General features: G+C 42.7%; 1 protein-coding gene across 1 annotated transcript in view; it reads left to right on the top strand.

Annotated features, from left to right (window-relative positions):
- Positions 1-26,215, top strand: part of LOC146170775 (uncharacterized) — a 42,590-nt gene that overhangs the window by 3,732 nt on the left and 12,643 nt on the right. Inside the window, exons 2-5 of the mRNA XM_084586790.1 lie at positions 565-698; positions 9,455-9,496; positions 16,274-16,374; positions 23,954-23,992. Coding sequence (XP_084442916.1) covers positions 565-698; positions 9,455-9,496; positions 16,274-16,374; positions 23,954-23,992 — 316 coding nt within the window. The remainder of the gene's footprint in view (positions 1-564; positions 699-9,454; positions 9,497-16,273; positions 16,375-23,953; positions 23,993-26,215) is intronic.

Here is a 26,215-nt window from a genome sequence, read left to right as displayed (position 1 = left end):
TCATGAAATTGCATGCGAACGTGGAGAATTAATGAAACATAAACATTGTTGAGTTGATTCCCTGAGTGTGTTGGGCAAATATTTTCCAGTGAAAATCTGACAGATTATGTTCTCTTCTCAGTCACATGACAACCAGGGTATGCGGCATACCCTGGAGCCTTTTGTACTCATGCCATTTTAGGAAATAAAGAAAAAAGTGGCTATAACATAATTTTCGGGGGCAGCGACCAGCGAAATTGATGCGCTCACGCCGCCGCGGGCTGGAAGCTATATCGTAGTAACATATGTGTTATATCAGATTTCAAGGTGACAGGAATGCTCGCGCAAGCAACGGCTAAAAGGCTGAGCTGGAGTTCTGGTACTAGAGCCTAAACTACATAAAAGAAAACATTTTAGTCAACATAAAAGGGGTGCTTTTGCTGGTCAATATCACTGCAATGTAAAGAAGCTGAGACGAGATTGCCTTATTTAGTATTCCCGCTACAGCGAGAAAGAATGATTTAAAATATTTGGCAATTTTGATATATGAATACGCATTAATATGTCCTTTGCTTTCATTTGCAGTTCGTCAACACAAGCGAGCCAATACTTAGTTACAGCCTCAACGCAAGACCCAATCAAGTGTGCAAAGTTGACTTGTACAGCGACACAACGAGTTCTTCAACTTCGATTAGAAGATACAGTTGGGGAGCCAGCAGGTAAATATACAGGATTTCAAAAAGTGGTCATTCGGGAGAGTAGCCTTTAGATGATTTCTTTACTAATATATCACATCAAAACTTTTTTTGAGGTTTTTGTTAAAAATTAATTGTCTGTAGTATTCCTACGCAGACCCCTATTTCAAAACGACATATCGACCTCTGTTGCCACGTTGAACGGCAACAAGATGAGAAATGGCAACGATGACAGTGGCGATAACGATAGCGATTATTTTCCCTTCTATATTGAGTATTCACAGTCTTTGCGGCTTTTACGCAATAGCTACCTACGTAAATGGTAGACATAATAATTAGTAGGCATAGTGCCTAGTAGTCTTTTTCACGCCGGACTACCAAACCCACTTATGTGCTTCTCTTTATGTACATATTAGAACGGCACAAAAGTTACATGTGATTGATGTGGTTAAGCCGCTTACGTATTTAGTAAATATGGAAGTATTCTCAGCGACAACTCCTCCTACAAAAATTGAGAGCTGCTAGACAACCCATTCAAAAAATTTAATTTCCTTCCTTTTAAAGATTTTTATATATATCAGAAGGTTTCTGAAGGATTTGATGTGAGTGAAAATTTAGGGTTTGTTATGTGGTTGGCGGATGGACGCCCATACTAGCGAGATGTACGCTGCAAGCCCGTAAGTGACGACTCTAAATCTCAGCGAGAAAGGCAGAGCCATTTTTTACAATAATAATTATATCTCATGCTGATTAATAACAGCAGCGGACAAAGGGCATTGAATGAGAGCACATATGGGAGGTTTATTTAGAATTTCTGCTGATCTCCCCCACGCTGACAGTTTTATTTTTCTGTATCGTTTTCACACGACACGTCGTGTGAATACGTAGAGGCAACTTTTGTATTTTAGTCCATATGTAAGCACTGCAGAAAATGTAGTTACCTTACCCTAACGGCACGACGCCGCAGTTTATGTGCTTTTATAACCTGCTTTGGTGATCGTCACATTGTCAGTGCAAAAGCGATATACATTTCAAAAAACAAAAAAACTTTAAATTTGAGACAGAGTGAAGACTAGACCGCGTGGGGCACAAAAGACCTCGAACATTAAAATCAATTCGGGGGACTTGAGCTTCATGTTTAGATGTAGTCCCGACAGTGTAATTTTCGCTTGTCTGGTGTATTTTCATAGCTTTAAAGATGGGACTTAATTTTCCCCCGACGTTTCCCGAAGCATATTTCAGTTATAAAGTGAACTAGAGTACAACAAAACGCAATAAGTGAGAATGTATGGGCTCGCTTTAAAGTGACTTCGAGGAAACCAACCGGTCATCATGTAAGAATAATTTTTTGTTAAGCTAACAGCAGAGGTTTTAATTATTTTGTTTGGCTAATTCGATGCAGTTAGGAATAGACACCGTGGTATCGTCTGCGAAACATGTTTCCTAAAGTCTCTTCATTAGCCCTTGCTCACGCCAGAAAGAAATACATTTAGGAGTGCATTTTACAAAAGGAGAAGAAACAAAATGGCCATCATCTAAAATACTTCCTATCCATCGATACATGCTCCAGCCCAGGAAATCTTAAACACCATCATAACATGTGACAAAGTGTGTGAGTAATTCATTTTAAGATATAAAAAACGTTAGGAAATGAAGTGATGGGAACGTTGAACACTGCAATATTTAACAATATACTTCCAGCATAATATTTGGAGCGAAGCGGCAGAGTTGTTGAACATTGCGTGAAAAAAATTACTTCGGCTAAAAGTTTTGAGCAAGAAATTCACATAAGGTTTATGTTGAGTATTTTTTGTTTCCCAACAGCAGTGGTTTTCCGCGGTGGATGTGTCGGGATTCCTTTGGGACCAATGGAAAGGGTGGGGATTCCTTGAAACATGGGTGGGGCGAGCTCTAGCGCACGCTCCCCGTTTATGCATTTTCTTCGCGTTCCTTTCGCTTTTAGAAACCAAAGCTGGCTTTGATACTTCGTGCGTTCAACCCTGCAGATTTCTCTCCATGCAGGCTGGAGCTATCACGCGACATTTGTTATTATTTACGGACGTGGGTTTCTCAGACTCCCATTTCAGAAACACTACCCCACAGAAAACACTATACAGCAGGAACAAGGTTCCGCAGAGGTGTATTATAAATCATGCCATTATTGCACCGAGAGTGAGAGAAGAGATTTTTTCGTCTTCTCGTACAAGAAGCAATCTCTGGACAGTAGGTGGAAAAGAGCTCCCAAAGGGCAGAGCGGCTCGAAGTTCGCGGCGCCCATCTTTGCGGCAACCCACGACGCGCAGCGCGTGTTTGCAGCGGTCTTCAGAGTGGGTGCACTCATTCCCATGAGGCCGTCAAAGGCGCCGTTGTCTGCTTCTTGCAGATGATAGTTGGCTGCGGGTTCGGCTTGGCATTTATTTGTGGGCGTTGGTGAGTTTGTTTATACGTCACGAGACTATATAACATGAGTTTGCAGGAGCTGCCAGCATAGGTAGCTTCTGTCAGATGAGGAAGTCAGATGCAAATGGAACCTCTCGGGACCTTTGAATACGGAGTCAGGGACACTACTTCTAGGCCACGTTCCTACGGCTTCACTTCTACGATACTTTGATGAGAAAAAAGGGGGGTGAACGTGTTAAAGCCTCCAATATAAGGCCCTCGTTGCGGATTCTAAATGCATGTATGAATTTTCCTGCTCGCGTAATCATCAATCTTTTAAGTTCTGTCTCAATTTCATCCACTTAACTAGCAAACAGTCGTGAAACGTCACTGGACATAAATAAGAGGCCCCGCCTTAACCAAGTCGTACGAATGTGCCTGCATGTAGCTTGTTTGACTCGGTTTAGTGCCGAAAAGCTCAATTCCTTTAACAGAGAGGAGTAAGCTGCTCCCTCAAGTCGGCTGTGGTGAGATATCGTGACTTCATACGAGCCAAAACTAATGAGTGTATGGTCATGTCATCTACCAACTATCACCTTCCAGAGGCATTCCCAAGAACTTCGATTTTAACGCGGTAGCATTAAAATTCCGCCGTTAAAATTGGGTCCGAGTTGCCAGTGCTGATCATGCACGGCATGCCTGGCATCTCTGCATGTTGTGCCTGATGAACGATCGGAGAAAAGCCGCAGTCGATCATTGGTCCCTGGTGACGCTTATCCTGAGGTGGTCAGATGTTGCGCAGCGAATCGAGCTGCGCCCTTTGTACTTTGAGCTCGAGTAGGGGTCACAAATGTTAGATGCAAAGGCCCACTGGTTTAAGTATAAAGGCGATTTTTGCATCGCTCCGCACGGTAGATCTGCTAGGCCAACAATCACGAAACCATGCAAACACCTCCAAGACTAAATATATGGTTATGAGTCATATTACCATGCATGAAAAAGATACCTGTCCATGTTGATGTTTAACATTTAGTTATGACAATTTGACATTTATTTATGATACGGCGATCCGCGACGTTGAGTATAAATATATGATTATGAGTCATATTACCATGCATGATAAATACACTTGCCCATGTAGATGTTTAACATTAATTCGACATTTATTCATGAGACGGCGATCCGCGACGTTCTGTATAAATACCCAGAACGTCGCGGGTTGAAGTGCATCATTTGCGACACCACCATTGCAAATCTGACGCCAGCTGTTGGAAAGGCACATAAGCGACTAATGCGACAACGACTGTATAAATACACAGAACGTCGCAGGTTGAAGTGCATCATTTGCGACACCACCATTGCAAGTCTGACGCCAGCTGTTGGAAAGGCACATAAGCGACTAATGCGACAACGAACTAAACAACAGTTATGAACAGATGCTCCAGCCGGTCATGCGCACAAACATATTTTGACCATATCTGCTGATATCACAAAATATTGGCTTGAAGGTAACAAGACAAAAATGTTTCCTGTCAATGAAATTTCTATACAGTGCGAAATGAAATTGTTAACTGCGTAAAACAATTTATTCAAGGTAAAAGTACAATAAAAAATGACATTACATATAGAAGCGTGTGTGGCAGGAATCGTTCGGAAAAACCATTGTTTCTGAAGCTGCAGCAAGGGAAACAGCATCTATTGATAGCAGCTGGACAGGGCGTAGCCCACGGTCGACAGAACCCTTCGTCCCTGGAGTTCCGGCGCTTTTGCGGCTTGCTACTGCTTTATAATGCAAAGGGGTACCTTTGTTAGCTTGAAGCAACATGAACTCCCATGGCGTAGAATATATAATACCACTGCGAACAACGAATGGAATGGGCAACTTTTTTCTAGCGTGGTCAGATATTGTGACTTGACTTTGTTCTCAACGGGTGCGTTGTAGCGCTTGTGAAAACTATTTTTTTTTCGATAGCAACCTCGGCTGATACGAATTTTATTATAACTATCGTGAAAAGGATCTTACTAGAACACAACGTGAAAGGAAAGATATACAATAGCAAAACTCTGACTTGCAAACCATTACACCTCAGCATTTTAGTCCGTTCCTTCCATAGTCCGTCACTCCATGAACCCTGCTTTAAAGTACCCTATGATGCCAGGTATAGTTCTTTTTCTCCAAGGCTTTTTGATCGCTTGTAACAATAGTAGAAACATTGTAAAATACGTGAAAAATCGTCACCTTTAGCTTTGCAACGCACAATACACAATAGGAGGCATTGTAGGCAAATTAAAAATATTTTTCGATTTGGTGGTAACATCAAGCATTAAGTAACTATTATTATCGGTGAAATACGTATATACGATGCGAGGAAAGCGATTTTGGCTTATGTATGCCAAATATAACAAAAATTATCTGGCTGCGCCTGATAAAATGCAAAACGAGATTGTTAGTATTATCTGCTGCTTATAGAGGGGCAAAATGGGCACACTAATTTAAGGCGCAATAACAACTGCGAGTATATTTCTTGTAGCACTGATTTTATACCTGCGGCCAAGTGATAAGCATTAGAATATTAAAGTCAAGCACCTCTCGTCAGGACACGCACCGTTCATGCACAGTACCATCGAAGTGCTAATTCATGTGCCAATAACGATATTGAAGAACTGCTTTTGCAGAATCTGACACAACTAATGATTTTTAAAAGTTTAAGTTGGATTGATGTTTATGCGACCCAGTAACTAACTGTCTGTCTTGAAATGTTTCTGATGCTGTCTATCGTTCACATATCTTCCCGTCAGTCCTACTTGTCTGGAACCATTATTCCGATGGAGAGAGCTCACACAACTATTATCACATTACACATGCTTCCGGTCTTGCTGCTTTCTGCAGGCTAGCTGTCAATGTTCTCAAATCACCTTGACGTACTTGAAGTACCTAATTCCTAGGTACTTCAGAAAAGAAAATACACTTGATACCTTCTCTCGCAGTCACCTTTTTATGTTGTGAGATGCATTATGGATATAGGGAATAACAGTATACCTCGCTTTGTAGGCACTTGGTTGTAGTTGCTAAGTGATCTTCGGTATTTAGACATTGTCAGCACTTTTGCGGCGATAGATGAGAGGACTAAGGGAGGAGAACCTGCCTCTGTGAAAAATGGTCAAAATGTGTAAATTATAAAAAATCTCAGAGAAACTACAAATAGACACCCCTTGAAAGAGATATGCTGTTATTCCCTATATCCATGCACTATCCCACGACTTAAAACACATAAATTGAGATAAATGCTGTGTGCTCCATTCAGCTGATTTGTATTTCCACATACGTAGGACTGAAGGAAAGATCTGTGAATGAGTTAAGCAAATGCAAATAGAAATACTTGCAGCTGTAGAAATCAGGAATCGGGGTGAATCTTGCATAATTAGGTAACCATCAGTGTCGTCATTGGCAAAGCAGTTAGTGTTCTTGGAGTCCAGTGTATGAACGACGCCTGTCATGACGATTTCGGCGTAGGTAAATTATTCTTCACATTATCACGGCTGCAGATGTATAATTGTGTTACATGAATTTCACTCCCAGTTATGCATGTTGCGTGTGCTTCTCTATTTGCTTAGAGATTTACCTGTAGGATGTTCGTTTCCACAACCCACAAAGCTTTGGGTAAAGAAGATAAGAATATTCCCATAAAGAAAGGCATTACGCAAGGAGATACTATCTACCCAGTACTATTTAAATCTTGCTTAGAGGAAGTATTCAGAGACTTGGAATGGGAGCAGTTAGAAATACGTGATAGAGAATACCTCAATAATATTCGATTTGCTGATGAAAATTCCTTGCTAAACAACTCATAGTCTAAACAGCAATGAATGATTGATAGCCTAGACAGGAAAACAAGAACCAGAAAGGTGGGCCTAAAGTCAATAGGCAGAAGTCTTACCATAGGTAGCAAAGCCTTAGACGTGGTAGGCGAACATATGTACTTATGACAGGTAGTAACCGCAGATCCAGACCATGGAATGGAATTCACTGAGAGAATAAGATTGGAATGGCGCGAATTTGGCAAATTCTCAGATTATGATTAACAACTTACCGGCATAGCTCAAGAGGAAACTATGTAACAGTTGCATCTCACCTGTATTCGCCTATGGGGCTGAATAATGGGGGCTAACGAAAGAGGCTCTTTAGGTTGATGATAGCGAGAAAGCTATGGAACGGAAAATAGGTGTAACATTAGGAGACGGAAAGCGTGGAGAGTAGATCAGTTAAAATAAACTCATGGCCGATTTGTAAGGTCAATCAAATGCGAAGTAGGTGCGTATCACTGCTTGGGCGCAAAGATAAGCACAAGCTGCTTCACGACGCGGCGAACGGCTCGGAGCCGAGGGCCAGGTACACCGCGCGTGCACGTCTACTGTCCGTGAAGGCTGAGGAGTGACTGATGCGAGTGGAGAGATGCCGAAGTTGAGGACGCGCGACCGGCACACGGCTGCTCACTCCTGAATAACAGACGCTTGTGCAACGCTGCCCAGTGACGGCCGCGACGTTCGCAACTGACACGCCCCTCTCTCACTGTCTTACATTCTCACTGGGTGCCTCTAGCTATGCGGCCGCTCCGCCCCCTCAGTGTTAAGTCACGTGATGCGGGCGTCATCACTTTCTCTTCCTCCTCTTCAAGTTCAAGGAGAGACGGAAGGAAAGAGAGAGAGGGAGAGAGGCTTGCGCTGAAGCTGTGCGGCCGCTCCACCTCCTGAATGCTGAGCCGCCCGACGCACGCGTCGCCACCTTTTCTTTCTCCAGTTCAAGTTCACGAAGAGAGAGAGAGCGGCTTCGGACAGACATCGGCGAAATCCGTGATTGCGGCTAGTAGTGTTACGCACTAAAAACTCGAGTCAATGATTGTTCGTGACAAATAAAGAAGAAATCGGCATGGGCAGCGCATGTAAGGCGAAGATAGGATAACCGATGGTCGAAAAGAGTAACAAATTGAATACCAAGTTAAGGACAGCATAGGAGGGGGCGGCCGAAAAAAAATCACGTAGGTGGATGAGGTTAAGAAGGTCGCTGGGGTCAAGTGGATGCCGCCGGCACAGGATCGGGTTAATTACATGAATATGGAAGAGGCCTTCTCTCTGCAGTGTGCATAGTCCAGCTGAAGATGATGATGTTAATCTGAAAGTTCTTCATTCATTCATTCATTCATTCATTCATTCATTCATTCATAAACCTTTATTCATAAGGATGACCTGAGGCCTACAGGGAAAGGGGGTGGGTTAGGTGAGGTTTAGGGCGCCATACTCCGACATGAAGTCTAACAGGGCACTCAGCTTGCGCTTGGCGTTGGTATTGGGGGCTGTCCAGTCTTCGTAAGTCTGAATGTGGTGAGCAGATGTGTAGCGGGCGCGGTGGCTAGCCGTGCCAGGACTGGTCCAGATCAAGTGCTGCTGGTCAACGGAGTCAGCAGGGCAGTTTGGGCAGTTGATCTTGGCTCGGCGCCATTGACTCAGGATGTCCGGTGTGTACGCTGCACCGGCTCGCGCCTTGTGAGTTAGAACTTGTGCAGGACGAGAGAGGCCGGAAGGGTTCGGAGGAGTAATATCAGTTATTCCTTTTCCTAGTGTCATATGCGTTCCACAGATGACGCAGCGTACTCTTGCACCACATTTTGGTGTCACCTCGCGCTGTGCGGCATACGTCGTCGTCTTCTGCGTGATCAATTGACCAAAGAGCTCTTTGCTCTTGCCGAAGGCGATCACTCATCTTGTAAACCTGCAACACACTCGAATTGCGCTGTGACTATCGTCGTCCTCAAGTTTAACCAGCAAAGCACTATCGTACTATGCAACGAATATCGCTGTCTTCATAAAGTTTTGTCTATGCCGCTCCTTCATTTAACCTTCCTAATGCAGCACACATGCACCATATCACTAAAGAAAAGCCAAAACTAAGCCAGACAGGCTGCCGAGATCAATGAACAACCAGAAGCCAGACAAGCCCGTCGCCGAGGAGCTTACCAATTGCAGAAGCGATCCAATATCGAAGTGGGAGCAGCGACTGTAGCTGAGACCTATGGCTAATGCTCGTGAAACTTAGCTCAAGGATAGTAGAACCTCTACAATTTTTCTCCCTCTTATGGCACCGGCTGCTGCAATCATGTCGAAACAACACGCCCAACGGCATATTTTGTGGAAAAGGAGTTTGACTTTGCCCTCCAGAGGCGTAGTCGGAGGCGACCTGCGAATCACGTTTATCGTGTCAGTGGTCGCATTGCGCGCATACTAGATCATTCGACTCCCTACAGCATATTTAATACTAAGATGAGGAAACCCTCATGTCATTAATAATCCCTAAAGCTGTATATACATAATAGAAAATAATAATAAATATCTATGATGTTTTGCAGGGCTGGAGGAAACGGCCGACCTCAATCACGTCCAAATACAAGGTAGGTAAATTGCTTTGTCAGAACGTCAATTGTTTAGTACCTGGCGCGTAGTTTAAACAGGCTATAAAGATATCTAAAATGTGCCGACTGATGGCCAACTAAGTGCTCCTGGTGATGTCCTCTGACTTTACATGTAAGAAACTCCTCACAGACAACTTCAGGACTCTAATTACGTGATCAGTCTTTTTAACTTCACAAAAAGATGCTTAAAAATACACCGCCCTGTATTTTTGCGGTAATATAAACATCACTGTAACCGGTAGAGAACTGAATTCAGGTTGTAGATCTCGGCTATTATCGGGAGAGAAAAAAAGTTATTTAAGAAAGCAGATTAAGCGTTCAAAATATCATGCGCCTGGTTAACAACAAGGAAAGCTGATCTTCTATCTATTCCGACGACAGCCAGGTCCTCTCGAATGGGTTGAACGGAAAGGGACGTTGGAACTATAACGAGCGACGGGGCAGGAGGAGAGTCAGGTTTCTAGATTGGCATACAGAGCAGGAAAGTTGTAACAGCAGGCCAGAATGGTGACAGAAAAGAATTGTTAGATTGGTGTAATAAAAGTGATCGCTTGAATCCTAAGGAGTATATGTGCCAGATCAACATTCAGATTTCAATGGGGGCGGGATATGCGTCTCTATGAAGTTTTTAGTTTGTAGTAGAGTTTTTAAATTGCGAATTTATTGACTAACGTCTTATCCCACATCGGAGGGCTTGACCACACGATCACAGGCGGTCATGTGTGAATATCGAGGGCTAGCTGATGCGCCAGGTCATTTCCAAATGTCCCTGCATGGCCACCTATCCACTGTAATGTGACGGAGGATTGAGCCCGATGGAGAAGGATATGATTTAGTTTTGTTTCTAAGTCAGAAGAAATTAGCCAGTGCGGCAGCAAGCTCATAGTCACCATGGAGTCAGTGTAAATTGTGTACAAGGTGCTAATGCTCAGAGATGGACATGATGACATGAATGATCGGAACACTTTCTAGAATAGCGATGGGTGAAGGATTGCTGTATCGGCCGGATGTAAAAAAGGAACGGTGTGCCTGCAAAGGGCAGAAAATTAAATATTGCGCCGAATTTCTGTCCGATATTTATTCATTTATTTCAAAATACTGCAGGCCAATATTTTGGCCCAGGCAGGAGTGGATATACAAGGCATTAAAACAACAAATATAAATAAAAATCAAAACACGGGATTAGAGTAAATGAACAAGTCAACAAAATACAACACGGTATCATTCAAAAAAATGTAACTCTAGAGCTTTATTGAAATTGGAAGACTGGAGAATGGCCTCAGGAAGACAGTTCCAGTCGGAAATGGTCCGTGGAAAAAAGCTGTGCTTGAAAGAGTCAGTCCTAGCAAAAATGGGTTCGAGCAGGTTACTTCTTGAATGATGTGTCCTGCGCGACAATTGTTTAAGAATTTCAGGGCGAGGTATGTTTAATTTGTGTGTTAAGAGGTTGTGCATAAACAATAAACGGGACATTTTTCTGCGTAGTTCAAGTAGTGGAATATGGTTAGCTTTCATTAGTGTAGTAGGTGAGTCTGACCTCTTGTATTTACTGTAAATGAACCTAACCGCTTTCCTTTGCACCATCTCTATTTTATGTATGTCTTTTTTTAAGTAAGGATCCCATAAAACTGAAGCATACTCTAATTTAGACCTAATAAATGATGTGTATGCAAGAAGTTTGAGTTTACTTGGAGCATCATTAAGTATCCGTCTCAAGTAGCACAGCTTGGAAAATGCGGAGGAACAAATGTCGGAAATATGAGAAGACCAAGTTAAATCATGAGATAAGGTTACCCCTAAATATTTATAATGTGTAGTCTCCTCAATTAAATGATTAAGCAGGCTGTAAGAGAAATGACTGATATGTTTTTTACGTGAAATTCGCAATAGGACTGTTTTGTCGAGGTTTAATTTCATGTCCCATTTAAGACACCATTGGTGAACAGCTAATAGCGAATTTTGCAAGATGTAGTGATCGTTGGGCTCATTTATGGTCTTAAAAAGTATGCAGTCATCTGCAAAAAGCCTTAAAGAGACATTATCAGGAAGAGAAACAGACAGATCATTAATATAAATTATGAAAAGCAGCGGCCCTAACACGCTCCCTTGGGGTACACCTGATGTGACTGGAAGCTCGTTTGATTTGAAACCATTAACCTCTACGTATTGTTTCCTGTTTCATGATAGCGTCCATGTGTCTGAGTTTGGAAAAGGACTGTGGTTGTGCTGTCTGCGCGTCTCCTCAAACTTTATTCCTACCATGGTCCATATGACTGGGTAGAAGGGCGACGTTCATGCAGGCCGGAGGGGCAAAAAGGGTTCATCCGTTCGAAGGTTAGTTTGAGGCAGGTTTACTTTCTGTAGGAGTCAACGCTGCTGCGAAGTGTCATACATTTACGCTAGCTGCCTGTTTGCGTGTCGAATGAGTAATGTGGCCAGGGAAAAAAGAAGCCCATGTCATAGAGCCTCTTGTTTGAAGTGTGTATTAGTTCAAAATAGAGAGGGGTATGTAAAATGTTGCTTAGTGCTAGAGTATATAATAACTATCTGGCTTGTCTTTTTTGCTGTCCAGCTTCCGGTTTCACAACATTGACCAGGAGAGTAATGGAGCGGCACGTGCCTATTGTCGAATTGACAATAGATTGATGGGAGCGTTTAATGAATATTATTGCCTAGAATACTGCATAATGAAACCTTCGGGAGAGGACACTGTACAACATGAAGAATATATGTTGATCGACTGATCCCTTCTAGCGGGTACACAATAAAATGAGCTCGGATTTTTTTGGCGCTCGGATATAATCCGGAGGTTTGATAAAATATGGATTCCTTGTTGAAGCGCTGCCTCGGCGTATTCGGGCCTTGTGCACCAGTGTGAGGTCGTAAGCGTAAAATATGTGAAACGGGTTTAGAACGTGTTGAGGTTGCGTGTAAGGGGAGCCCTGCAAAGATAAAAATGGTTGCAAAAACAGCATCTTGAGGGGTGTCACTGGTGAGAGATAAAGGAGGGAATTCTTGCCTGCTATGCGGAAACACACAGTGCGATGCTTGAGGAAGTTGGGTATGTACATATAGAGACTGGACCCACACTCAGTTTCTTATATTATTGTGGGATATATTATGTGCTTTTCGCATATCTACTCTGACCCGGGCATGAACTTGGGAAGAGGAAGGGGAAAGGAATATATGCTGAAGCAGAGATAGATCTTGAGTAAATACTTGGGGGCGAATGTCACTCTGGTTATAGGGAAGAAATGATGTCTCTTTCAGATGTAGTTTAAATCTGTGGAACACTATCCATTGTGTAGTTTTACCCAAATAAGGAGTGACAGAGAGGAGACAAAGGTTTTGAAATGCCATAGGCTTGTCAGGTTTTACAATTTTACCAATGGCTGAGGACCTCGCTTCCGGGGGGCAAGTTCCCTCCGACCATTGTGTATTGATGAAAGGAAGTAGTTACTCCTTAACGTGTTCAGTTAGGTTCCGGAGTCGTGTGTAAGTGATTGCATCATCTTACAGGGATTACGCCTGTAACGCAACATCACCCTTTGTCAAGTCGAAGCCTTTGATTGTCTTCTGATGCACGCGAAGCTCCCGTGCTGCTATGCGTGGTCTTATTGCTCTGTAGTGCTTTGTTTGGTCGTCCTTTTCACTATGGTTCATTCTCTGCTTGCAATTTCTAGAAGCAGGACACTAAACGACCACGCTCCTTTAAATTTGGTAGGTGGGTTCTAGAGACAATGTCACGTGGAACTGAGGACACCTACTTTGGAACCAGTACAATTGTCCTCACACGTTCAATGCGTGTGCACGACCAGAGTACATGTGACAATCGTAATTTTGTTACTTTTTCATTGTTGGGTGTTATGACGGATGCAGCGATTTCAAGTTGCAGAGCTAATGACTTAAAATGTTGCGATCTGCTAATAATCGAGAAGAATGTTCGTATAATACGAATTCTAGAGAAATTACTTTATCCAGAGAAAAATGAATGGTTCGTTAAGCAGAAAGCTAATGGGTTTCATTGAAATTCATCCCTTTATAAGATCACGTTTGGTGCTCATTGGAGTTACCAGGGATTTGTCAAAGCACGTGGATTTCATTTCATTGAGTACAGTAATGCATTCAGACATTGTAATCTTGTTTTCGCTATACCGGATTTCGAATAGTGGCAAAGGCTGCCCCGATGGCGTCGAGCACAGTTATTAGGACAAACTGGAATCCTTGCTTTAGCGTGTACATATCCTCAGCAAGACAGTCTTGCTTACTGCTGGTCATAAAGCGCGGAAAAAAGTGTCAACACTGACATGAAATCTGAACAGTGCATTCTTGAAACAGAGCTGCTGTAGAAGAGGCGCCTATCCGATATTGATGTGAAGCATTAAGCGCGTGAATATATTCGCTATTTTAAAACTCCAATGAACATCCTGACATTATTTTGCTGCAGGAACAAACCTTCTTGCAGTAGGAATATTTTATCAATTACTGAAAATGTGCGGGGTGCATTTTTATGCATTCGTGTTATTCCATTAAAATTCACATAATTGAATACTCCGAGAATACCGCCAGCTTTAGCTTTGCACAGCGATCCGTTTGTGCGCTTTGTTAGAGATGAGCGGACAAGGGTCGTACTTAAGGTCGTTTTAGGACACACAACTGGAGGCCCAAGCAATCTCCCATAAGCAAAACATATAATAGGGGTCTCTAATGTTTTTCTATAAAGGCATAGTGCTAATGTCGGTGAAAATTATTGAGTAATAATCGTTTATCAGGTGGATAATGATTGAGAGGAGGTGTACAACAACCGCATGAAGCCAAAGAGTTAAGCCCAGTATATCTCTATGAAATGTACAGAGCTCGGTCAACTGATTTGTCCGTTGTTTTCCAATCTCCTATTTTCCGATGCATGGATATTAGGTGTATAAATAGCCAGTCGTGCTCTTCAATGCTACTCCCTTCGGTTGCAGTGGACGCAGGTGAAACATGCTACAACAGCTGTCGCGTAGAGGGTGACCGAAACGTGATAGGGGCCACGGCGGTCGCTTTTTGATGCAGGCGAAAAGCAAGGCGCCCATGTGCTTTGCGATGTCAGTGCATGTTAAGAACTCCATGTGGTTTAAATTTCCGGAGCCCTCCACTACACCGTACCACACAGCCCCAGTAACTTTGGGACGTTAAACGCCGAAAGTCAAAACCAAACTTAAATTTGAAAGAGCACCTTTGCGAGGAAATCTATGATCTATTAATTAAGCATGTAAGAACAAATTAACCTCTTAATTCGGAAATAATACATGCATACTAGTATAGTATGCTTCTGAATGAAACTATCTTAATAATAAGTAATCTTGAAAAAATATTCACAATAGTATTCTTCTGGCCACAAGACAAATAAAAGATAACAACCAATCGATAGGCTGGTTCAGGGGAAATACGTGGGAATAAGTGCCCTTTTTCCTCCTTTAGATGACGCGGAAAAGTACCAAATTGTGTATTTTTAAATAGTTATTGACTTGACAGAAGAATGTGAAATCTGTAATCGCAGCTCTTTTCTATTGGTGTGGCCGAACTCCGTGCTTATCCTTGCTTATGATCTCACCCAGTAACCTAGCCGAACGCTTTACCCTAGCCGTACGCTTTACCCAACTGAATGATATTTCTCCTTCTCTAGGATGAGGTTAATATTAGCGATGACAGTGACGCTGCGATTAGGGATAGTAATAATGATAGTAGCGATGATAGTGACGGTGCATTTAGCTGATAATGATAACGAGAACAAACGAGAAACGACGGGAGGAACGGCGTACCGTCCAATCCAGCACTTGTAGGACCCCTGCAACAAACGCGCGCCAAGGAACGGAAATTTGCACTGTGCAGCCTGAGTCCAGGCCATGCTATACAAGAGACGCGCGATGTACCGTGTGCAGCCACAACACTCAAGGTTGTGAAATTCTGTCGTGCAGATTCCGGAGTGGTTACGAAATTTATTTTTCTCGGACAACTTCGCCAATAAGGCTACGAGGGCTGTCCCCGCTCGAAGATCAGTCGTCGTAGAGGTTTGCTCATACAGCTTCAAGTAGTCGAATGTATTGCCACATACGGGGTTCAATAGTCCTCTCCATTATGGATGCTTTCATTTCAATTTTGGACACGGCTTTTTTAAAATTTCTGACAACGCCTGAGAAAAGCCACTCAACGCCTAACGAAATGAATTCCCCTCATCTCTGGCTATGTTAGTGTCGGCGCCGAGATAGAGCCGCTTTATTAACGTAGGCCAAGATGAACTCATTGGGAAGCTATCTTTGGATTGAAGGAGAAATTCAGTCCTTCCTTTCCGCACGACGCACGCGAAATGATTCAGCAGCTCTTTAGTGAATCTCTTCTGCATTGCTAGGAAAGACTCCCGGTTTTCATACTACCACCGAGCTGCCCCATAACGAACAAGGAACACATGTTGGAGATTCAATGTGTCATAGTTATTAAGCTTAGTCATCATAGTTATTAAGCTTTGGTCGCGTAAATTGTATTTTCTGTCACGTACGTTCCACATTTTATCACTTAGATGATGAAAAAACCTGCCGTAAAACTCAATGAAATAAATCGAGCATACGCGCTTCATCTGTCTATTTCTACAAGCTAGCTATTAGTATTCACTGCCACAAGATTGATAATCGTTCTTATTTATGTTTCTGCGACTGTGTTCGAGCTGTTGACATGTGGTGAATTTTATACTTTACGATGATTGTTTATTTTCTTTAGGCTTGAATCGAATTTGAGATGGCACGTTGAAAACCTTAAAGGAATATTTGAAAATTATGGAGCTGAAGGTAATGGATATAACGCTATGAAAACGTACCAAGGTAGGTTCCCACCATTTCCAGCTTTCCTTCTGTTGTTTTTTTGGTCACGGACAGAAGGTTCTCAGAGCTACAGTTGAATGGCTATTTTGAGCAAATGTGGTTTATAAGACAACAAATGTTGATATTCAACGTTGAAGTCATCCTTTCGTTGTGTAGTCGCGTTAAGCATGCGGTCAGGAGTTTCTTAGGGATAGAGCTAAGCGAGTTGAACGGACTAACAATGTACAACAAAATGAGGGTGCATGCATAAACTTCGTACTTATATTGCATTTATCCTTTCAACATCAGCATGACTGCTAGTTTTTTTAGTGTGTGCTACAGTCATGCTTAAACTGTGTCCCCTCATTTTCTGACCAGCACAGGTGCTCCATCTGTTATGAAATTTGCATTAAGATGCATGAGAGGCTATGGTAGGCTTAGTTTAAAAGATGTAAAAACTAATAGAGACAATGTGTAGAACACTTTGGGGGGATTATCATAAGGACCGTATACCCCTGCTTTTTGTAAGGAGGCGAGTTTTATTATTATGTATTTATAGTAGTATTTTTATTCTGCACTTAATTGAAGTGACGTGCGAAAGCTAGAGCTGCAACCGACGATCAATGTCTGAGGCGAGTGCTGGTTTCCTATCATGTTTTTGTTTCTTGATTTCGTTAGTGATGGTCGCACTGTATATAGCTATATTAAGAGGGTAGAAAATATTCTTCAAATAATTCTGAAGGTATTGTAGTACTTCTATTATCGAAACATTTTTTATTGCTTAAAGATACGTATGCGTCTGAATGTGATGGCATCGCACAGCGACATTTTGTTGGTTGTGCGAACTCCGCGCATTGTAAAGTGCCTGAAGTGATGTAAATTATTAGGAAGATTTCCTATACGCGGTTTCAAAAGACAGCGTGGCGAATACAAACTACAAACTTTCCATACCACAACTGCGCGAGCTCGCTGCCTGCTGACATACCTAGATCTAAATTATGCACATTTGAGAACATCTAAATATGCAGGGCTGATGTAGTAACAAAGTGCTTTTGATACCTCTAGGATACTTTAAAACAGTTCGAGGTGGTCATGAGACAGATTCGACGAAGTTGAACGCTTTGTTTGCTCAACTACTAGTCACTGCAGTATTGCTGTTGAATGAGATGGTTTGTCAAAGACTATCTTCTATATTCTTAACATAAATGACTGTTTGTTGCCAAGAATGTTAGAGAAACAACACCAAAGTCAACAAGTTTAAAGGAAAACAGCGCTAAACTTGGCTCCATTCATCAGCGCGGTGAGGCATTAAAGATGAAATATGCAGCCTTAAAGTATAGCTGTAAAGCCATGAAATATGAAAAACAAGGACGCACTTTAGAAACGTTTTCAAACTGCGTATTTGTTCTTTTCCTTTGTGTTTTCGGGCTACATTTCTAAGTCTGGCATTCAAAACAAGTTCAAGTATCCTATTTTCGGAAAACAGCTATTTGACTGGTCCTTACCTCAAAAATCAAAGAGCAGGTACACGGCCGACTGAAAAATTACTAACCACACAGCATGTTTTCCGGAGAGTTCAATTTCTTCGGGGCTCAAAATGTATGGGTTGGCGCCCTGATGAGGTTGCTATTTTTCGGCACGCGAGAGTCGACGCCTCGTAGTGCCTAGCGCAGCGTTTGGTTTTCTTGTCAAGATCCTGAGCGTTCGGAAAGTAAATGTTCTGTCCCTTCGTCGAGCCACAGCTTAACTTGCTGGGCTGTCCAGGGAGAAATCAGTAAGGGTTCGTGGTAAATATAGGTACCATGAGAAAAAAAAGGACCTAGGCAGACCGAGAAGCCCAATTTGATAGTATTCAGTGTTCGCCTAGACAAACAGATTGAATTTTCGCATAAAGAGATTGTACAGGAACGAAGAAAGTCCGATGTATCTTTGAGATTACAAAGTTGGCCGGGCCAATATGCCTAAAGCCAGATAAACAAATTGCAAGTAAGCAAAACTGCAAATAGGATGTTAAGATAACGCGGAGCGCCACCAAACGTGGAAAAGCTGCTTTACATCCGATCGATAACAGAAACGGCATATCTATATTAACGGGGGCCATAACAGAAAACCATAGGTTGAAAACCTTTCCTCAATTCCAGTGCGGAATTGAGCATTTCTGCACAAGGGCGTGGGAAGCCAACTTGCTGCATAGAAGGGATTGTTACTCAAAAATTGTTTTTAGTACAACGAATACATTTGGTTATATGCGCGGCGCGGTTTTCTTTCAGACCAGAATATCCTGCTTGCTACTGCAATGTATTTTTTCGTATATTATAATCCGTCTGCGGTAAAGCTCGTTATATCCCGAGGCGTGTACATGAAGCGATATTAAGCGAAGGCTACCTTGAATACCTTTATTTTTCTGCAGCCGATGAACAGGCCGCTCTTCATAGCTTTCATGCTCAGCTGGTACGTATATGGCAGCTTTCAGAATAACGGCTACATGCTTGAAAGTTCGGCGAGAGGTTTCACCTTGATAAAGATTTGCAGAGTTGCGAAGACCACTTATCTCTCACAACTTCTAGGGAGTACTTTCTCATTTTTGTAGACGTAAGTTGTTTGTCAAGACTATATGTGTGACTTTGGTTGGTTGGTTGACAGGAAGGGAAAGGCGCAGTATCTGTCACACTTGCTCTGTGGACACCTGAACCGCGCCGTAAGGGAAGGGAGGAAGGTGGAAGTGAAAGTGGAAAGAGAGAAAGAGGAGCCGTAGTGGAGGGCTACAGAGTAATTTCGACCACCTGGGGATCTTTAACGTGCGCTGACATCGCACAGCACACGGACGCCTCTTCGTTTTGCCTCCATCGAAACGCAGCCGCCGAGGTCGGGTTTTGCAGATGACAGAAATTGAGGCTGGAGACTAAATGATTGCTTTTTCGCGAGGGCACCGTTTAGGGTAGGTCTGTCTTAGTAGGGATGCAAGCAGACTAGCAATATATGATGTAGGATGGTTGTAGCTGTTTCGGCGATTTTAACTCATGTGCACACATAATGCCCTCAATGGTAGAGGAAGAGGGATGGGATATGTAGTTTTACAGCACAAAAGCATCGTACAAATATAGTGAAAGGTACAAATGTACGAATGCGATCACGCCTTCATTAGTGCAAGTGCAGAAATTTTTTTCTTTAATAAACCGCAGTAGCGGTCACGGCAAGCAACAACGTGTCGCAGCTCTGAAAACCTTTAATTAGGAAGTTTTGACATAGTGTTACAAAAAAAAAGGCTTCCAGACATACTCTTCTCCTCATTAGTACTACATAATGACGTTAATTATGGGAAAAATGCAGATGAAAGTTTTCTTCAAGCAAGGCACATCAGGCGGTCTTCCTCTCATAAAGCATAAAACTTAGGATCTGCCTTGAGAACGTTTTCATGAAGGAAGCAACTACATCATAAGAATTCTTCGTTGTAACAATATTTCCGCATTTTGTCGCAGGTGACGCTGTTCAGAGGAAGCAGAAAAGTAACATAATGCCAGTACTGTCGAAACAAAGCTTCAATAAATAGAATGATGGTATAGATGACTGATATAGCACAATAATTAAGATATAGAAAAAAAAACGAGCATGGTAGCATCTGCTACCATCCCGTTTGAAAGGGGACGCTCCTATATTCCATTCCATTCCATTCCATTCCATTCCATTCCATACGTCAGTGGAAAATTTCACAGTACCGCATTACTTTTTTGCGTGCCGTTGGCCTGCCTTGTTGCTGATGCGGATCACGTGACTTCGAGTCGCCGTATCCCTTCCAAGCGTGCGCTCGGAATTCTTTTTTTGATATTCATTTATCTCGCCAAATGGCGCATCTTTCTCTACCCGCGATACATTAGTGGCGCGGGAGGAGTCTGTCTTTGGACTCCATCTTAATTTATGTTCGTCGAAGCAGATGGAATCTTTCGGCCGCACAGAGACAAAGGTAGCATGCCTGGTTGCTGCGCTTTTGGGTGCGGCAAAAGGAATGAGTCAGGAAAGGCTTTTTTTTTTTCCGGAAAGAACAATTCACCTGTAACAGCGGTTAGCGTGAGTTCACAGAATCGGCCTGGAAACATTTGTGATATCACAGAAAGCTCTTTTGTGAGAGTTTTGATACTTCACTAGTTTGACATTGTAAGGCGAAAGCCATACTAGGCTCATGGAGCGAAAATCTATGCGCGTGATATGTGCGTCGCATCTGTGCGCTGATGTGTCATTCGCCAATAGCGGACATATGAGGAGGGAGATTAAGAACGGAAATGATTGATAATGACAGGTAATGAATATGAGTTATAAACAGACATCGATACAGTTAAAGGCTAATGCTAATGACTATTGATGAAGATTAATAATGACCTAAAATGAGTTTTAATGACCGATATGTTAAACTACGACTTTTAATGACAACTGATTGGCAATAAGGAAAGTGCTTAGTGATGATTGGTAATGACTACAATGACTAGGCATGACTAATCATGACTACGAAATGACCAACATGCGGAACGACGACTTGAATGACCCCAACTGTCGGAAACAAGTAAAATTCTTAGCGATGAGTGATAATGATTACAATGAGCAGCCATTGATTGAAAGGAAATGGTTAGGAGAGAAAAGGTCACTTTCACCGCTCTCCTCTTAAGAGACATTTAAGAGATCCTCCAATTTTTGTTTACTTAGTTGCAAAAGAAGCGCAGGATCACGCGCACAGTACGCGTGATCGGAACACGTTTTTGGAATCCAAAACAGGGTGCCGCACAAGCCGCGTGCACTTTAGTCGTGAAATTTCGCAATCTACCTTAATGAAATATCTCGTCGGCTGGTAAGAGATAAATCTATATTCAGTTGGCAATAAATACTCATACTCTGCTCTTGTATGCATCTGGTCGCTTACTTGTGTGCGAATCGATGTGCGCCCACATCATTCTTTTTTAATTTTTATTCTTATTATGGGTGTACCTGAAATTTAGCTTCACACATTTATTAGCTATATATTTCTAGTTAATTGCTCCTGCGGCTCCCAGCATACTGGTACAGATTAGTATATAATTTTACATTGATAACAATACCTGGCGCAATAGATTTGTTTTGCGTTCTGAACTGGTAACTTTTGGCCAGTGCGTCTCCATCACATATGAAAGCAATGTACTATTTCGTACAGATTTCTGACGCCAGATAATTAAAGAGGTTCTAACAAATGAGCGGCACTAAGGGATGGCGGTGGAACGTATATCAGTGGTGCAAACAAGAAAACGAAAAGTACAATATCTTCGAAACCACGCAAATAAAGATGATATAGCAAACCTAATTTTCTTCCACCATGAAAATGAGCGGGACTAGCTCATTACCGTTACTTTTTCTTCAATCAACGGCGGCGCTTCGAAAGAAGACAAACAAATGCATTTCAACAAGGCAGCCTACTCGGCGTTCTTGACGCAGCGAAAGCAATGTAAATGATGCTGATACTTTTAAAGGCATTACGATACGCTGTCTCGGTGAACCCTCTGCTTCACTCTGTGTCGCCTATACAATGCGATCCATTGTTTCAGAGCGTACGTAATCAAGTAATCAAATTCCGCACCCTGTTCTTGATGTCTGGCGCAGCGGCGTCGACATGCGGCATTCTCCATGACATACCAATATACACACGTCTCTGAGATCTTCGCAGGCTAGCTCTTTCACACAGTCATTTTATAATACTGTAACACCAAAACGCTGCGTGTAGAACACGAGGGGATCGATACGGCCGGGGATTTGCGATTGCAGGTGACCTACCGGTTTCGTCGATCTACCCACACATTTATTGTTTCCACTCGATTGGTGACTCGATTGGTGACTACAGACGGCACAATTAGTGCTGGAACTGTTGTGAATAAACGTGTCAGGCCTTTCCTGTTTTGCTGAGCTTAAAAAATGTTTTAAGCCTGCGATGACGGTCACTTGGCATACAAGCAGCGGCCGAGCCTGGCCGTCTAGAAGGAAAATGACTCCAACGGCTACCTTTGCGGTACTGTGAAAATTATCCAGTGGCTCTAGACCGTAACGTTGAGAAAACCCAATCATGCGATGACCACCACCTGTCTTTTTTGTTTATTAATAACGCGAGGTCGGGCGTTGGAGCCGTCTCGCGGCTGGTCTTTTCGTTTTTGCGGTGCTTCACAGAATCGCAACTACGGATAGGAGACTTCACAGGTTCATAGTGGTCACGATTCTAGACTCGCCGACATTTCTTAACCTTTCATGGATATACTGAACGGTGCAATGTTTCTTGAATATGGCCTAAAATTTCTCGCTTTGCAGGCTGCTCTTATAGTTACTTCTTTTTCGAGCCCCGAGGAAAATATTATATCATTGTTCTCAGTACATTTTATTTATTCGTCTCCTTGTGGCTATATTGACATAAGTCCGGTAGCAAAAGAGGAAATTAATGACGGCAAAATTGTGTCTTGAGAAGCTTGCCTACACCTACAGGCTACCATTTTCTAGTGCAGTAATCTCTTAGTTCAGAACCTAAAAGCTGTGTTCTATGCATGTATTTACGCTTTATCAGTCGGGAAAACGACACTCGCATTTGGTTTTAGTTTTTCGATATCTTAAGAGCTAATACTCTGGAGCATGTGGTTCCTGTATAACTAAAACATGATACCCAACACGCCAACATTTATTTGGGCTTACAGCTCATTCAGGTCATTCAGGTTATCGCAACAAAACACCGACAAACAGCGTTTAAGTACCGATAGACGCCAAGGGCACAGCAATTGTTCGTAGACAAGTGGCATAAATAAATACACATCAAATACCAAATTAACCCTGCCTTCTTTAACGACGTTAAATTGCGCATTAAGGATACGTGAGGTATCTCTTTAACAATGTATGACGTTTGAAGTTTGTTTTCAGTTCCTCATACAAATGACTAAAGGGTTGTGTCCAAAACGTGCATTCTTGTACCTGACTGGGTTCAGGATCTTATCGAATCAGTGTATAGCGGAAGGAGAGCCTCAAATATCAAAAAGAAAAATTCGCTTTTTCTGCTCAGAAAGGTACACAATAAAAAACAAAAAAAAGCACGCGCTCAGTATACTCAAAAGAAGCTTTGACGTTGACAGTCTTATTTCGAAGCACAGAAGAAAAAAAAACGTATGCATACGCAGCTCAAAAATGAAGCAACGCTGTAGGAAATGTATTTTATTACAGATTATTTTGCACTTGTGCGTACAAACTAGCAGTCTCGTGTCGTGAAATAAAATAATATGTCAGCTTTCACTTGCGGATCAAAGGATGGGAACAGATTTTTTCCATGGATGTCAGCTTCATATTTTTTCGTTAAACTTACTTTTCTTCCTCATTGATGATAGTGTCTAGTGGGATGTGTTTAAGAGTGTTTAGGCAGTGTATAAAATATAGAGATTTTTACGCCTGATATCTCAAGACTATGTTGACTAATGTAAATAAAATGATTGTTTTGAAAACACTGCGCGAATATTTCACGCGTGTAGTGAAAAAAAAAACACACACAGAAAGCTGATATGTGTTTATGATTACTTAGGGCAGTTATGTGTAACACAAGCATTTTATTTCTCCCCAGTGAGCCGAAGCGAAGCAAATACAGAAGCAATCGAAAAAGGTGAGTGTATATGCCTGTGCTATTGTCCTGGTGAGGCCATTTCAGCATGCCCTAAGTATATTCCGACTTTCGTGATACAAGAACTGAAATATATGCGAGGCATAAAGCGCATGAGTGGACCTGGGACCCAGATGAGCAGCAGAGCTTTGTATTGTACTACAGCGCAGTCGACGCATCTGCTGACAACTTCGCAATGGTGACTATTTGCTTGCAGAGACAAGATTATGCAAGAACCTTGCAGCGCTTCCAAGAGCGCGTAGGCAGAGATGTCTACTTCGAGTTTCCAAACACGGCAACTAAGTACAGGGCTTTACATGCGCTCTACCTTTGACTGACAGAAGGCACTGAAACAAACCAAACAATCTCACTTGTCTCGCTTGTGCGAAAGGAAGCGCTGGCGGCCATAGCCGCGCATCAACCACTGCCGCATGTCATCTGCCGGCAGCACAAAGACCAAGCCAAGCAGTCTCCACGAGCACACGCCATCGCGGCTAGTGGAGCTTCTGACCTCGAATCCTGCAGAGACGTCTCACCCGCGCGATGCGACTGCCGTAAGCCGAGGTTCTCTTCCGAGGACAGGAAAGAAGCCCCTTTACCGTGACCGCCTTCATGGCGCAGCGCGGCCCTTGTCCGGCTAGTACCTTCGCCCCGAATCAAAATCCTCCCTCAGCACCAGGGAGGGCGAGAGGGTCTTGCCCGGCACTTCAGATGAATGATGACAGGTTGATGGGTTATGTGCGACTGTGGGACGAGGCACTTTCAGGTACAAAGTCCTTCCTATCTGGCGACGGGAAGGCGTGTAAATAAATTCTCTTAGTATGTCGAAAAAAAAAACACATCTGCCAAATAAACACTTTAGTAGAAGTAGCCCTATGGGCTTTTGCCTTATCGGTTTTAAGGGTTCTTCAGTGCCACCGAGAAATTTTCACAATCTAATGATTACCAAGATTACTTATAATGTTCATTGCGTGCCTTTGTTATGATAGGTATGTTTGGTGGCTATTTGAACGTTGATTCGTATTTCATAAGCCTGCTGCTGTTTGCAGTATTATCAGCAGCCTGCAACTCGTTTCGTCTGGCTTTGCAACAGTTTCTATATATATATATATATATATATTGTGAGCGCAGCGCGTGAACTTTCGCCTCTTTCATCTGTATAGATCCATCATCATCATCATTGCTGACTGCTGCTCGGAGCGTCGCGCGCTGTGTGCCAGCTGGTTCTGAAAAAGAACAGACGTTTGTGCAAGTCATCATCATCATCATCATCAGCCTGATTATACCCACTGCAGGGCGAAGGCCTCTCCCATATTTCTCCACTTAACCCGGTTCTGTGCTAGCTGCATCCAATTGACCCCTGCGAACTTCTTAATCTCATCCGCCCACCTAACTTTCTGCCGCCCCCTGCTACGCTTTCCTTCCCTTGGAATCCAGTTTGTTGCCCTCAGCGACCATCGGTTATCCTCTCTTCGCACTACATGTCCTGCCCATGTCCATTTCTTCTTCTTAATTTCCACTAGAATGTCGGTAACTTGAGTTATTTCTCTGACCCACTCTGCACGCTTTCTATCTCTTAATGTTACCCCTACCATTTTTCGTTCCATAGCCCTCTGGGTTGTCCTCAATTTAAGTAGAACTCTCTTGGTTAGCCTCCACGTTTCAGCCCCATAGGTGAGTACAGGCAAGATGCAACTGTTGTATACTTTCCTCTTGAGCGATACCGGTAAGCTGCTAGTCATAATCTGCGAGTGCTTGCCAAATGCGCTCCATCCCAATCGTATTCTTCTTGTTATTTCCTTTTCGTGGTCCGGATCTGCGGTTACTACCTGTCCTAAGTAGACATATTCGCCTACTACTTCCAGTATTTCGCTACCTAATGTAAACTGCTGTTCCTTCCCGAGGCTGTTGAACATTACCTTAGTCTTCTGCATATTGATTTTCAAGCCTACCTTTCTACTTTTCTTGTCTAGGTCATCAATCATTATTTGCAGTTCATCCCCCGAGTTGCTCAGCAAGGCAATGTCATCAGCAAATCGCAGATTACTGAGGTATTCTCCATCTACCCTTATCCCTAACTGCTCCCATTCCAAGTCTCTGAATACTTCCTCTAAACAAGCTGTGAATAGTACTGGGGAGATTGTGTCTCCTTGCCTAACACCTTTCTTTATGGGAATTTTGTTACTTTCTTTATGCAGAACTATGGTTGCTGTGCAGCCACTATAT

Source organism: Amblyomma maculatum, unplaced genomic scaffold, assembly GCF_055883805.1.
Source record: "Amblyomma maculatum isolate TAMU_Amacu unplaced genomic scaffold, ASM5588380v1 scaffold_50, whole genome shotgun sequence".
Classification (NCBI taxonomy): Eukaryota; Metazoa; Arthropoda; class Arachnida; order Ixodida; family Ixodidae; genus Amblyomma; species Amblyomma maculatum.
The sequence above is the reverse complement of the archived record's forward strand: the minus strand, read 5'-3'. Positions and strand labels throughout refer to the sequence as shown.